At 35.6% G+C, this 16,472-nt stretch overlaps 1 protein-coding gene across 2 annotated transcripts in view; it reads left to right on the forward strand.

Annotated features, from left to right (window-relative positions):
• EFNB2 (ephrin B2) overlaps positions 1–16,472 on the forward strand; it is a 52,158-nt gene that overhangs the window by 20,364 nt on the left and 15,322 nt on the right. For both annotated transcript variants that reach the window (XM_058185472.1, XM_058185471.1), the window contains exon 2: positions 1,239–1,522. In XM_058185472.1, coding sequence (XP_058041455.1) covers positions 1,239–1,522 — 284 coding nt within the window. The remainder of the gene's footprint in view (positions 1–1,238; positions 1,523–16,472) is intronic.

The raw sequence follows: 16,472 nt of genomic DNA on the forward strand, positions 1-16,472 counted from the left end.
AAATTATGACAACTCTCTATCTGCAGTAATTCGAATTATTATAATCTATAAAATCTGCATGCCTGGATGAAATTTGTCCCTTTGAGCCTGCCTTGGAGATGCATGAAATAAAACAGCACTAGAGCTTGGGGAATTAATACTTATCCATTATTTTATATTTTTGATCATTTGAATGTCTGCTGTGGAGTCCTTAATATAAACTGCTGGAAATAACTATTCATTAAGAAGCCAATTTCTTCAGTAATGTTTTCTTTTACAATAAAATAACTGCCATGAAATGTTTAGATTAGGAGGTGTTTAATATTAATATTAGAGGGTATTAATTTAGGGAGATTCTGCATCTGTAGCTCTAAAAATATTAATTGGGACTCATGCATCATAAAGATTGCAGTGACTTGACTTTTTTTTTTGCTTAAAAAGAGTACATTTATTTGGTATTAAACCAATACTTCAAGAAATTATTTTCATTTAAACTTTAATCTTTGTTAGGGCTCTACATTAAGGTAAACTGAGTTGTTTGAATAGTGAATAGCCAGTTTTAAGTAATCTGAAATATTTAATGTGTCTGGTTGATACCAGGAACATTTAACAAGTTATTGGTGCAAGTTCTAGTTTTAACAAACAAAAGTTTTACTCTTTTGTTTTATGTTTCAAAAAGTTGAGCTGAAACCTTCCTAAGGGATAATAAAATGGTGTAATAAAAGATGGTCAGATGTCTATCCAGTGCATGGAAGCTGCAGCTGCTGTTGGTTCTCCATATGGCAGACTAGGAGAGAGATGCTGCTGCTACCTCAGTGGAAATAGTTGTTTGTCGTATAATGAGCAGAGGCGCTAAATACTGTAGTTTTATCCAATACTTGATATTTGATACTAGATCATCTGATCCTATTTCATCCATTTCTTTTGATCCAGTATCTCTTTGCTTAGAATAAGCTGGAGGACAAAATATTTCATTAATTCTTGTTGAATGAAACTTAATTTGAGTTCTTCTTAAGGTAGATTCATTAAAAGCAATGGAATTCTGTGATGGTTAACTTAAATCATTTTGGATTTCATCTTGTCCATAGTAAAGAAAACTAAAATTGAGTTTCTCCTATTGTTATCTTCGCAGCCTGGATTGTGTTATCATTGTTATTATTGTTATCATCATCATCATTAGTTTGTAGGTTTCTTTTTATGGGCATGATATTTATTTCTCTTTATCTAATGAATGACTTTTATCTATTTTTTTCTTTTAGATTCCATCCTGGACAAGGATTAGTACTGTATCCAAAGATTGGAGATAAACTGGATATTATATGCCCAAAGGTGGACTCTAAGACTAGTGGTCAGTATGAGTACTACAAAGTCTATATGGTTGAGAAAGACCAAGCAGACAGCTGTACTGTTAAAAAGGACAACACTCCTCTGCTCAACTGTGCCAAGCCTGATCAAGATGTTAAGTTTACCATCAAGTTTCAAGAGTTTAGCCCTAACCTCTGGGGTCTAGAATTTCAACGAAACAAAGACTATTACATCATATGTAAGTGAACAATAACTTTGTTTCCTTTCTTTTTTGGTCTTGCTGTTTCTTAATTTATTCATTATATTCAATCAAGTAAGAAGCTTAAAGGATTTATATTGTTTTCATTGAAAATATTTTCATGGTAGCTTATTGTTAACTTCCTCCTTACTGTTTTTAGATCCTGTTTTATTTCCAGGTTTTCAGACAACTGGGATAGGCTGAGTTGGCAATGTTAGCGATGTAATTGATGAATACCTGGGTATCTTAATATAGTTTAAATAGTATAAAGAAAAAGGAAACTCAGTTATGCTAGAAATTAAAGGACTGTATCCCACAGTTCATCTTTCTGATTTAATATAATTTCCCTAAATCCCATTTGCAATACTAAGACATTGGATTTTTTAGATGTAATAAGACACAATAATATTTAGTCAGTCTTCATTCAGTGATAAATAACAATCCTAATTTGTAATAGAATGACACTTTAACTCTTTCAATGTGTTTGGCAGTGTGTTTCCTATGCACACATAGCATACAAGAAAAGTGATCACAAAGTGAGGTAATAACTTCAAATAGAAAACATAAAATGTCATTGGAGTAAATATTGTTTGTATTTGGACGAACAGTTTTGTTTTCTACTTTCTTGGTTTCTAGATATTTAATCAAAATGGAGTATGGCTAGCTGGTATAGCTGTGGTGCTAGGAAAGAAGTGAAAAGATGGATGGGAAAAAGCTTAGATGCCTTATCTTGTGGGGTGCTTTAAATTTGAGTGAAAAGAAGAAGCTGGACGTTCCTACTTCTCAAGAGACCAGAGCAATAGATGTAGCTGTTTGTCTGGCAACAGATCTTTGCTGTGATACTGGCATGTATTTATGATGGTTGCAGTATTCTATGATGCACCATTCATGATGTTCCCAGACAGATTCCCATAAGCAAAGTCAATAGGGGAAGCCAGATTAATTTAACAAACACATGATTCTCTTAACAATTTCAGTGTTTCAGTTAACAATTTTGGGGAAAAGATCGTAAAATCAGGTTTGACTTACTTAACAACTGCATTGCTTAGCAGTGGAAATTCTGATTCCAATTATGGTCCTATGTTGAGAACTCCCTTTAATCCACTTATTTGGAAATAAAACAAATGATTTCCTATGTAAGTAGGCATAGTATTATAGCACAGTATTAAAAATATTTTTTTTAAAAAAACATTGTCTTACTTTTGAATCATTCCTGAAAAACAAAGTGCCAACAAACTCCTTTTACGTATATTCATTTAAAAATTGTAAAGAATAGAAATGGGGCTAAAATAAGTACTAATAAAATTAGTAAATTTATCATATGCACAGTAAATATCATTAATGAAATTCAAATGTGTGTTGTTGAGAACAAAAATAGAATATTGAAAATTTAACTTGGTGCACGTATGATCTGTTTTAAAATATGGCTATTGTAATTTTACATGCAAGACTTCTCAATGCCTAGGACTTCTGAGAAAAAATGAATCAGTAAATTTTATATTGCTAGAATAAAGGTACAGAACTCAAGCTAGAGATAGTAGTCAGTACTCCTTATGAAAATGTACAGTATAAACAGGTCCCTCTGTGCTCAAATAGCTGTTACAAAATATATCAGTGATTTAATGCTTTAGGGATTAATTCTCAATAGTAAGCCAACTGTGACATAAATGGTACCATTTTAATTATGACTTGAGACTTATGGACAAATGGATATTATGGAAAACTTATTATTCGAAGGAAATTCATAAATAGGACTCATTTTCTTCATTTTTGTATAATTATTTCATTATGGTAATACAGTATAATAATTACATTTCCGGGAGGATTATAGCATTCTTTGGGGTTTAGAGAATTCACATCTTTCAGCCTGGTGCCTTGGAAGTGGTATCAGACATACCGTAATAACTTAGGGGAAAAAATTGATAGGATCTTATGGTGGGTGGTGCCTTCAAGATCTAATTTCTGATCACTGTACAGTTCCCTGAAAAATCTCATCAAAAACACTATTTCATAAAAATCTAACCATAGGTTGATACTTCGTTTCACATGAATTTTAAAATAAAATAGTTTTAAAATTTGCCTATAAGATATATCAAAAGCCTGAATTCAGATGCAAGAGTCAAATACCTGCATGTGAACAAAATTATGTAAAAGTCTGAAGAAAAGTAACCATTCTTATCTCGTGATCATTCTTGAAGAAAGATGAGATAGCACAAAACAGAAAAAAAGAGACAGAGGGTAAATCACAGAATAAATAAAAGTGCAAGGAATAGATTACATTCCTACCCTTTGCAACTTTGCTAAGTAGAAATCAGTACAATAGTAGATTTACAGCAGTTGAGTCTGTTTTGATTAGTGTAACAAAATCTCCTGAGGTTTGGTTAACTTAATCTACAGCTCTGTCTGTGTATTTTTATTGGGAAACCAATTTGATTCCTTCCAAGGAGTCTTATAGGGAACCATTTACAGATACTATTAACTAACTACTAAAAGTATTTGTCAGTAACAATACTTGATAAGATGTACTCTCTCATCCAGTTAATAATTCTTTCATGAGGCTCTTGTGATCCACTTCCTAACTGACACTTGGCAGGAGGAAACAAATATAAGATTTAATCTTGGTTCTTGGATTGATCATAAGCTAAGGTCAGAAAAGGAATGACTTTCTCGTTGTCTTCAATTTTTTCTTTTTTAACCAGTCAAGATTCTAAAACTTTTGACAACCTACTGGTAGAAGTGATAGGTAACTTTGAAACTGTTTACCTTTTTTAGTAAATGGCTCACAATATGATTGTAAGCTGCTGAGATGGTAAGATGGGTGCCAAACAATCATATAAATAAGGTCATCTGAAACCTCATGAGAAGATGTCTTCGCCTTCCTTCAAATTGAGTGTGCTGTTCTTCAATTTTTTTTTGCCTTCCAAAGCATCAGGAGAATAGTACATGTGAAAGAAGAAGGCCTATACATTTGGCCAACAGTTTCTGGGGACAGCAGGGCCTGCAGAGTGCAAGTTGTTAGGGGCTTTGCACTGGGAGGGCTGGCTGCAACACAGGTCTTGAGGTGGCACCTCTCAGCAGTAGTGGCGCTGCCAGCACTGGGGCTTAAGTTGCAATCCAGGGATAGCAGCAACTGGCTGATATTGCTGAAGGTGCAGGTCTCTTTTTAAGCTCCAGTGCCGTTGATTTTGTCACTGTGGAGTGCCGCTGTGCAGGTTGGTCAAAAGGGTAAAGATGAGGGGAAGATAGGCAGGTAGGACAAACTGAAGAAACAACAATTACCTTATCGAGGCTCGAGGCAGGGAATGACCAAACTGGGAATGGCTTGGATAAGGGGCCCCTTTCCTAATAACTGGTGGGATTCAATTACCGTATATACTCGAATATAAGCCGATCCGAGTATAAGCCGAGGTCCCCAATTTTACCCCAAAAACTGGGGTAAACTGGGGACTCGAGTATAAGCCGAGGGTGGGAAATGAGGCACCTTCCGGTTGGGGAAACCCTCCCTCCCTCAGCTGAGAAGGCTGGCAGCTCCCCCGCCCCGCCCTCTCACTGCACCGGCAGGGCTTCCCCGCGCCGTCCGGTAAAATGTGAAAAAAAAAAAAAAACTCGAGTATAAGCCGTATATACTCGAGTATAAGCCGAGGGGCTTAAAAAAAAACAAAACTCGAGTATAAGCCGTATAGACCCGAGTATAAGCCGAGGTGACGTTTTTCAGCACAAAAAACGTGCTGAAAAACTCGGCTTATACTCGAGTATATACGGTAATAATGGCAGCAGGGACTGTTGGGATTTCTGCATTAAGTAATATGATCATTTGATATCACACGTTATGAACCACATCGCTTAGCAATGGAGATTGTGGTCCCAGTGTCCTTAACGAAGGACCACCTGTAATTTACAATAAACTGTTCGCTATCGGCATACAGATTTAATGATGTTACTTGATTTAAAAAAAAAAATTATAAGAGAAATCCTAGTTGAGAAAAGGATTAAAAGAGATATTACAGATTTTATACAGGTGAATCTATATCAAGCATTATTTACTGTGACTTTGATTATGACTACTGTATCTAGTCTAAAATCTGAAAAAAGTCCATGGTTCAAAAGAATGAAAAAGTTGCTACTTAAAAAAAAAACCCCACAAATTTCATTTTTGCAAAACTGAATTTTCTATTGTCAGATTTCCAAGAACAGGCTATAATTCAACTCCACTTTCAGCCGTAGAAGCTTTCTTGGAATAAGTATGCATGCATAACCTATAATTTATAGGTTATAAAAATATATTTCTCACATTAATAAAAATGAGCACAATAACATTTCCTTATTAATTGGATGTTCTACTGTTGACTGCTTTACAAAAGTTATTACTCTGTTAGTTTTTCCAGTTGATATTCCCAGATGTGCCTTCTTAAATGGATAAAACTCCATCTGTTTGACTCTTAAGGGCCAACCAAAGTAAGCAAAAGTAGTTCAACCTGTTCCTGACTTTAAAAATATAATCTCCTCCAGAAAAATTATATTCAACAGGATAATTAAAAAACCCAAAATTCTACTACATATTTATACACAGTAGTATTAGCGGAAGGTTTTGAATAGGAACACTTCCATTTCCTAAAGCCAGGTATTTCTGATGTTCTTGTTTTTGTAGGCTGCCATTGTTATTTTTTTTTAAAGCAATAACTTTTAAAATGATAAACTGCTAATTTTGAGGACGTGACCTTGTTGTAATATGTAAATACTTACAAAGAATATCATGTTGCATGATCATAGGTAAAATATGATCTTATTAGCATTCTCTCTTTTGTCTTAAGTTATATTACACATACAGAAATTATTTTCAATTCTTCTTTTGGGTTAATGGAAAAGATTTAGAAAAAAAACCCCAGGGACTTTGATATGTTAACAAGCAGCAAGATTACTTTATGCACAAAGTGGAGGGACACTTTGATTCCCACAACGGATGAATGGCTACAAAAGTTGATGGAGTTAGCAGAGATGGCCAAATTGATTGCTCTGATTAAAGAAAAGAACACAGTTTTGTTTCTACTTGGAAACCGCTTTTGGACTTTGTGCTGGAGTGAAAAAAAAAAGAAACTTTGATTTGGGGTTTTGCTGATTAAGTAGGTTTGTTGTTATAGAAATGGCTAGTTTGTGTTATTATATTAAAATAAAACGTTGAGGTTTGATGCTATTACCTTATTCTACTGCACCAAAAGGAGTCAGAAGTCAACGCCTTTTTTTTCTTTTTGCCCTTTGTTCTATACTTTTATCTTCCTCTTTTCCTTTCTTTTCCTCCCTTATTTTTCCATTATCTTTTTTTGTATTTTATATTGTATTTGGATAAACTAAGAAAATTATTAATGTTAAAAAAAAAGGAATTACTTTTGACTCCTAGCGTAATATGATACAGAAAGTTCAGTCACTGAATCTTCAGAGAATCATTCTTAATTCAGTTCTATTTGAATTAAATACACATCATCAACATAAAATTACTGAAGAGGGAAAAGTAAGGATTTTTAGGTCTCTCCCCCCCCCATACGTTGTGGATAGAACTAATGGATGTAGAATCTGTGGAGAGTACATTTTTTAATCCACCGGGGTCTCGTAAATGTACTAATGTGGCTGTTACAGAATGCCTTCATTCATATGTGGCATTACATAGGCAGTGCCATCAGTTGATCTCATTTATAGTTAGACAGAAAGATACTCCAGAAGGGAATGTGTAAGTATCATTCTTATTCTCTTGGGATAGCAAACGAAAGAACACGATGACTGTACTTGTTAGTAGGCGGGAACTGGTGAGCCAGCCTTTTCCCCAATGTATGGTAGATATTAAAGTACATAGTAAGATAGAAGATGCTGCTTACAAGTGAAAATGAAGCATTTCAGAGTTGCTTAGAATTGCTTTTACTGTTTTATAATCAGTTGAATATTTTCAGCTGGTTTGTTTAATATTTCATGCCATGACTAGTTCACATGCATGCGTGAACACACAAACACATAAAAGTTTTGACAATTAAATTCTACAAAGGAGAGTCTCTTTTTTCTGCTTAAGGAGCTTTTATGTATTCATTATGCAGATTAGTATTAAATTAAACTAAAATGCTTTAAACATAATAAATAACTTAAACCACTGGTTACAAAGGCTTACATGCAGAGGTTTGATTTTTATGTATATAAAGTGTCTCTGCGACTTAAGTAGAACTACTCCCATGTGTAAAGTTAACTACTAGTGTAAAACTATGCAAAATTAGTGCCCTAAGGCTCTTTTCCTCCTGCAGTGGGATTTGAAGAATTCTCATTAAATCAGAGGAAGTCATTTGCATCCTGTAGAAGAGTAGGCCTGTTTAAAAAAGTCAGAATACATTTAAATGTAACATAATATATTTTGCAACGTATTTATTTTTTGGGGGGGAGATATGATAAGCAAAAGGTACATAAAATATTTAATTGTAGAGGTGGAATAACAGAACCATAAAACATATTGTAAGGATGGTAATGGTTCCCATTTCCAGTTTTATACATAACTTTCCCCTTGAGTATTTAATAGAATAAGAAGAAAGTCTTTTGCAAAAGAAAGGGAGGGAGGGAGGGAGGGAGAGAAAGAAAGAAAGAAAGAAAGAAAGAAAGAGAAAAATCCAGCTGAGTTTTTTATTTAGGATTTTTCAAACACTGTCATGATGATGTTCTCCTTTATTTATACATCATGATAAAAATGCAAATTCCAAGTTTTAATTAGGAACTAGGAAACCTTGGAAATGCCTCAAATTTGAGTTTAGAAGTGAAATTTTTCAATTAGACTACAACATTCATTGTATAAATTTCCACCTGCTATAAAGTAAATGTTGGCATCTCTGTAAACTAAATGATACAACATTTAAGGTGTGTCCATATAGCTTCAGATCCAGTGTGAATAATACAATTTATCATAGATGTCAGTGATCCAAGAACTGCACAATGGTAAATGCTTAGCTTTACAACCAGTATCACAATTAGTTTTTCTAGTATCAGTTGCTTTGCAGGAATGGAGAAGCTGAATGCAAGCTTTATATTCCCTTGTAATAGTGAGTTGAATACTGATTGCAGCATTTCACAGTCTAGTTTTGAAAATGTTTTTGTAAAGGGTGGTTCAAAAAATGTGATTATAACACTTATTGTGTGTGAGCTTCAGTTTTGAAAACTTGTTTTTATACCCATATTGATTGCTCTTACACTGGGGCAAGATCACCTGTATGTATTTTTAGTATTTATTGTACTGTGTCTTAGACTACCAGCTATATTAACTTGATCATATTAGAAAATTCAGTTTGGACTGTACACATAAGATGTGTTTATTGGTTTATTGATTAAAATCAAAATAGGGTATTTACAATGCTTCTATTAAAGTAGCTTTCATTAACTTAGTATGTCTGAATTATCACAAACAAGTTTTTCTTGTATAGCATTATTATATTTACAGGTAGTCCTTGATTTATGACCATTTAGTGGCTGTTCAAAGTTATGATAGTGCTGAAAAAGTCAGGTATTCACACTTATGACCAGTACTCGCATTTAGTACCATTGTACCAATCCCATGGTCCCATTATTGTAATTTGGGTGATTGGCAACCAGCTCGTATTTATGACCAGTTGCAGTATCCTGTGGTCATATAATCACAATTTGTGATTTTATATATATATATATATATACATATATATATATATACATATATACTCGTGACGTCGCGCCTGGATTACTGCAATGCTCTCTACATGGGGCTCCCCTTGAAGGGCATCCGGAGGCTGCAGTTAGTCCAGAATGCGGCTGCGCGGGTGATAGATGGAGCCCCCCGTGGCTCCCGTATAACACCCATCCTGCGCAGGCTGCACTGGCTACCTGTGGCTTTCCGGGTGCGCTTCAAGGTGTTGGTGACCACCTTTAAAGCGCTCCATGGCATTGGGCCGGGTTACTTACGGGACCGCCTACTGCTACCGAATATCTCTCACCGACCCGTGCGCTCTCACAGAGAGGGTCTCCTCAGGGTGCCGTCAGCGCGGCAATGTCGTCTGGCGACGCCCAGGGGAAGGGCCTTCTCTGTGGGGGCCCCCACCCTCTGGAATGAACTACCCCCCGGTCTTCGTCAGCTTTCGGACCTCCGGACCTTCCGCCGCGGGCTTAAAACACATTTATTTAATTGTGCAGGGCTGAGCTAAATTTTAAATTTTAAATTACTGGTTTTTAAATTGGCTTTTATTTTATATTTTTAATTTTAAATTAATAGGCGTTTAGAATAAGTTTTTTAACTGTTTTTATATTTCTTACATTGTATTTATGTGTTTTAAATGCCTGTACACCGCCCTGAGTCCTTCGGGAGATAGGGCGGTATATAAATTTGATAAATAAATAAATAAATAAATAAATAAATAAATAAATATATACATATATATATATACATACATACATACATACATATACATACATACATACATACATACATACATACATACATACATACATACATACATACATATATATATATATATATATATATATATAGGTCTTTGGTTGTTCGGGTTTTCTCCCGTGTAAAATTGGAAGTGTCTTGGCGACGTTTCGACGAAGTCTCATTCGTCATCTTCAGGCTTCAGCTTCGTGCTTCTGGGAGCAATGTGTGATCGCAGCTGTTTCTTCCTTTTAACTGCTAGTGGGGGTTTGAACTGATTGGGTGGGAGCTTGGCTGTGCTCTGATTGGATGGGGGTTTTTCTGTGCTCTGATTGGATGGGGGGGTGTCCTGTGTTGGTGGGGGCTTGGTTGTTCTCAGTCTAGTCTGTGCTGCAGGGGGATTTGAGCTGGTGAGCTGCATAGCTGTTGTTTGGCTTCGTGTTCGTGGTCGTGCTACATCTTCATAGTGGGTGTCAGTCTGCTGCATGTATGGATTGGAGGGGTTTGAAATGGTTAATGTTGCAGCTGCGGTCTGGCTTCTGGTCCTTGGTCGTGCTTCATGATCAATGTGGGTTTGGATCTGCTTTCTGGGTGGATGTGTGGTGGTGACATCCTGTGTGGACCTCGTGAGTGTGGGTCTGGTGTCATTCCTCTTGTTAGGGACACGTTTGTCAATAAGGGCAGGTTTCCAAATGGCTGGTAGGCGGGAGGTATCATCTCGTTTGTTCATGCAAACTTCGTCGAAACGTCGCCAAGACACTTCCAATTTTACGCGGGAGAAAACCCGAATAACCAAAGATATATATATATATATAAATTTATTTATTTATTTATTTATTTATTTATTTATTGCTGGTAAAATGCCCATTCAGAAGAATGGATTTATTTATTTATTTATTTATTGCTGGTAAAATGTCCATTCAGAAGAATGGATTCACACAACTGCGACTGTCCTTAATGACAGTGGATTCACCGTAACAACCACCATAAAAATGGTCATAAAATCAAGTCTGACTTGATTTACTACAGAAATTTTAGTCCTAATTCCAGTCCAGTCATAAATTGAGGGCTACCTGTACATGACCATTTTTGTTTGTTAATTTAGAGTTGTGCAAAACATTTGAGCGATAATGGTATCTGTGCTTGGCTGTGCAAGCTTTGCCAAAAATGCAGATGCTTTAAACCCTGGATCTCCATTCAGGCAAAGATGCTTCAGAAAGTAAAAGGCTTTCATTTTCATTTCAGAATATTAATGTACAATTGTCCTATATTGTTTGCACTGTATGAAATACATTTTGTTGGAAATTCTTTTGTTAAAGTGAGGAAAGCATCAAAGATTCAAAGCAATATATTATATAATGCTCAAATTTAAAAGGTCGATCTTAATCAACCTAACTTGCTTATTTTTAAATGCTAAGTTATTTTTACAGTAGACGGTAGTCACAGGATTAAAAAAGCTTTTTTCCTCCATTGTGCAATAGAACAAACTTCTCTTTGTGCTGAAGTTAAAAGTAGGAGGTATTTTTTTTATGGAAGCCAAAATGTGGAAAGTGGCATTAGATTGTTAGATTAGACATTATCTCTCTTGAAAGGAACATGGTTCATTTGTGGGACAAACCCTGTGTCACTTTGGTGCAGGGTGAGGGTACTTTGGACTCTGCAGTCATAGCAAATAACGTCATGTCCATTTAAGCCATTAGAGCGTGAGTGGCACATTTCTTGTCTGTAGTGTTATAGTCTGAAATGTCACTAGGCATTAAATCAGTCAGTGGTGATGGCCTACCACCTAAAGATGAACTCTGCCTTGAGATGATGTTTTCCACTTCAGTGCCACTCTTACTGCAATTACTGGGTCATTAATATCATTGCCGGCAATTAGTGACAGCAGACTGCACAAGGAGTCAGCTATATATTTCTGCCTCCAATTGGAACCTTTTCTTTTAGATTTTTTTTCCAACAGCAGATAAAGTAATAAACTACAGGACTATTGGGGAGATCGGTTAAAGATTGAAGAAAGTTTTCCCCCAAATGGAAAATTGGGCAGGGAAGAAAAATAGCTTTCTTCTGTTACTGTAGCTTCAATGAATCTAAACACGGTCGTCTCATTTTGGAGAAGATAGCCATCTCTTAAAAACACTGTTTTAAGAAAGGAATTTCTCTATAAATAAACATGTATTTCTCTAACAATAATATGAACAACCTGACTATCTGATTTTTTACAATTTATTCAACTGAATGTTTCGCACAAATGGTATAGTATGTTTCTCCTTTTCTGAACACCTATGTTCTTTGTATCCTTTTTTTCCCTACTTGTATGCTCGTGTTTGCCAGGTCTGCCCGGTTTTCAGTTTAAAAAATTCAAGTTTGCAGGTATTCTGGATGTCGTATATCCTGATACAATATAAGCACAATATAAGTATTAATCGTACATGAGCATAATGTGCCTGGTTTCATCATAACAATACAGATATTACCCAAAGAACCAGCTTATTTCACTAAAGTTCTTAAGTGTATCTGTTGCAAAAGTCTACAAATGTCAAAGACTGACCCTTTTTTTAGAAGTGAGGTCATCTTTCACAGAATTCAAGAAAATACTTGCTGAGGACACATGACTCTTGATCTTCTTAGTAGTGCTTGTGTTTGAACTTGTTGAATTGACTGAGGTTTTCTGAATGGTGGGCACATTTCTGCCTGCTACTGGTGACCTCAGTAGTGTGCCATTTCTTGTCTTGCATCTATATCACAAAATCCTTTTAAAATTGTTTTCCTCTGCTTGTGCTATTCTCTGCTACAGGTGGCATAAGTGAAATATAGGATACCCTTCTAATGACCTACAAAACAAACTATTATAACAAGTTCGTGCCTTCCTAAAACAGGGCTACATTCTTACTAAAAAGTAGGAACAAATGTTTTTAGTATTACTTGTTTGTTAAATCAAATTTATATAGCCACCCATCTCTCAAAAGGTGATTTTGGGTGGCATACAGTGTGTGTGTGTGTGTGTGTGTGTGCATGTGTGTGAATCCAATATAATAAAAACAGATTAAAAATAGAAAAATCAGCATTAAAGTGGAGGTGATTAAAACTAAAAATATACACAATTTGCATGGGCCTTGCTTTACTATCTTTTAGCATTAATACGTACATGCTTTTTATTTGCATTTAAAGCTGTAAAAAGTTTTCTAATTACTCTTGCAGGTGGACTGTAAAGTAGCTAGAAGAGAAAATGACTGGGCAAAATAAACGTTGATTGGTTTATTGATTGCGGTATCTACAACCTGTCTCAATCCATAAAACTCCTGAAGACATTGTTGCTTTTTAAAAATTCAGGTTTTGAGTTTTTTATAATTAAGCAATTTAAACACTTTTTCATCTTTATATATTTTGTAAGCATTTCTTTTGCTTTGAGATATTTGTAGAGCTTGAAAAACGTACCTGTTCCATTGTTGAGAGCAGATCGCAGCTGTAATGCCTTTAGGGCTGAATCTTAGATAAACTTTGTCTATGTGCTCTACATGACAGAAAACAATTGCAATACCATTCCTGTGGAGAGGAAGGTAAGAACTAGTAAGACTCCTATGGATTTGTGAAATGAGGATGAGAATGCCTACTTGTTTAGTAGAACACTCAGCACTCAGCTATATTCTGCATTGATTTTTCCTTCGGTCTTTTAAATGAAATTTTGCTATATAGACTGAGAGCCAGTTCAGTCTAGTGATTAAAGTACCTGGCTAGAAATCCAGAAACTGAGAGTTCAAGTCCCACCTTAGCCAACTGGGTGACTTTGGACTAGTCACTCTGTCAGCCCAACTCACCTCACAGAGTTGTTGTGGGGAAAATAGGAGAAGGAAAGTGTGCTGGATATGTCCCCTGCCTTGAGTTACTTTTAAAAATAATAAAGGTGGTACCCAAGCAAACAAATCTCACACATAACAGAAACTAAAGTGAGTGTGCTATGTGTATCAGTTTAAGATCTTTTGAAGCACCATTTACAAAAGCATTCTCCGAAACTAGCTTCTGGGGAGCTGTGATTGATACTCAGCACATTTTTAAAGATGAAAATAAAGCTTGAATTTAGCTTCCCCTCCTCCTGAGCAATTGGTACCAGAAAAACAAATTATATTATTCATTGTGTGGCAAAATATTTATTATTGGTCAAGCATCTCTCTGGATCATGAATGTTTATGAATTACTCACTTTCAAATTAATGCTATATTTGAATTTGAAACACACCCAACTAGATGAGTGATATCATTTAGTTATAAATAGAAATGCCAATATTTAGTTTATAGGAGGTGGCAGTGCATACAATGAACAGTGTAGTTGAACTGGATAGTTTCATTTTTAATTCTTCTCTCTAAATTTGGACATACTGGACAACCTTTGAGCAGTATTTATGCTTCCCTTTGAGACAAAACTGTTGAGGAAAGTAATGGATATTATCTTCTCAACAATTACAGCTACAAAAGATTCTAGAAGTAGTAATTATCTAGATCCTTCTTAGTTCAGGATTTAGGCCCACACATAGGATTAAAAAAAGCATCAGTTGCTTGTTGGGTAACCTTTGTTAGGACTGGGTGAAGTTCTTGATTGCTCTCGGATCTCTTAGCAGCTTTTAACATTGTGGTATTCTAGTGCATTGCTCCCAAGGAAGTTCCATAATATTGCGGTTCAACTTATATATCTGAATGAGTTTCATAAGAAAGGAGTGCAATCACAATCTTTATTCCCATATCTACTTGAAACTGTTTGAGAAAGATGATCTGCCAATTAGCGGTGAGGAATAAAGGTGATATATCTACCATTACATTGCTGCCCTAGGCTGAGGTGAAAATGCTATGGAAGTCATTAGCTGGTTTTGGGAGGGGTTGGATAAATAAATGAACTCTTAAGAATTTTCCAGTACAGCAAATGTGTAGACATTCCCTAAATATCAGTTCTAACATTGATTTTGGATAGATTTTTTTTTACTCCCTTTAAAGAGCAGGCCTGGGACTTGAAGGTGCTGCTATACTCCTGGCTTTTGCTGGAATATCAGGTAGAAATATATTCTTGTCATTACATGTATGTAATGCATAACAACCTACTGGATTGAAGGTAGTGGGGTACCTCTGAAGATGGCTTGAAACTGAAATTGATGTAGAATTCAGCAGATGTAACACATCTACTTTGCAGTCACTACACTGGTTGCTTTCAGGCCAAATTCAGAATGCCTATAAGATCTTATACTTGTAGTGCTGGATTACATTAGGAACCACATTATCCAAAATGTTTCTCAACACCTGTAAGAACTTTGAGAGTCTTTTATGAGGTCCTGGCACTGTGAGTGATATAAAGAATGTGTCCAGAAGGCAGAGTTTTCCCTGTGGTTTTGCTGGTAGCATAGAACATGACCCTGGAGATACGGCTGACTTTTCATTTTTGACATACTTGAAGGTTGTGAAGTTCCTTTTTAGGTGGAAGGTTGGAAACACACCAAGGTTAACTAATTCTAATGTATTGTACGATTCCCTTAAGAGAACCTTGAACTCAGAAAGCACATTTCTGTTCTGTTACTTTTACCACGTAATAAACTAGGGAGGGTTCCTTCTGAGATATTTGCCATGCCCACATTCTTGCTGTGGGCGAAGCTGCCTCCTAACCAAAATGTTCTCCTGGCTGCAGCTCTTCCCCCTGTCTCCCCTGTCTCCCATGGTCATCCCCATGAACCATTGCAACTGGTCACTTTGATTGTATTAGTATTAAGATTGTGTAAATGAATACAATGAAATGAAATAATACCATGAAAAGCTGATAATAGGGCAGAGGTCATCTATGAAAAGTGGGAGAGGAATTAAAAGTCAAGATGGCAGCTGCATGTATAAAAGGAACAAATCTTCAATTTTGCAGTTGTTGCTAATATCTTATCTTATTTTATTTCTATCTATGAATGCCCCTGAAAATAAAGGGTGTTATGCTGATCTCCTGCCTAGTGAGTAATTATGAATCATTTCCTCTTGATATATAATTTTTATATTCTAGTTCTAGTTCTAGTGTATAGAATAAATGGTCAGCGAAAGCAAGAAATAATGTGTAAGATTGTTTAAAATAAATAGATACGTAATCTATAAATAGATAATGATTAGAAAGCTGAATGGGGTTATGGTAGGATGTATGCTGTGGATTCCTTGCTGTGTTTTTCCAAAGGGAGTTTTTGCTCTAATTCTAAATGTGACAGGATATTCAGCAACATAATCTCCTTAAAAAAACACATATACGCACACATTAGGTACGGATTTCTGGCCAGTAGGACCTGTGTTTTTATCTATGTCACATTCTAGCATTAGAAAACTGCTTACATCAATAATTAAATTTAAATGGAAATCTGTATTAGGAACAAAGTCTATCATAATTCAGCTAGCACAGTCACTGAGAGCCTCTGTGGGCTTTAAACCCTGTCTGAGAGATTCTTCTATAGCTTTCAAGCTCTTGAGGACCGAGATCAGGGGATTGGTATAAAAGCAATGTAATACTTTTAATTAAAACTCT

Source organism: Ahaetulla prasina, chromosome 5, assembly GCF_028640845.1.
Source record: "Ahaetulla prasina isolate Xishuangbanna chromosome 5, ASM2864084v1, whole genome shotgun sequence".
NCBI classification, from domain to species: domain Eukaryota; kingdom Metazoa; phylum Chordata; class Lepidosauria; order Squamata; family Colubridae; genus Ahaetulla; species Ahaetulla prasina.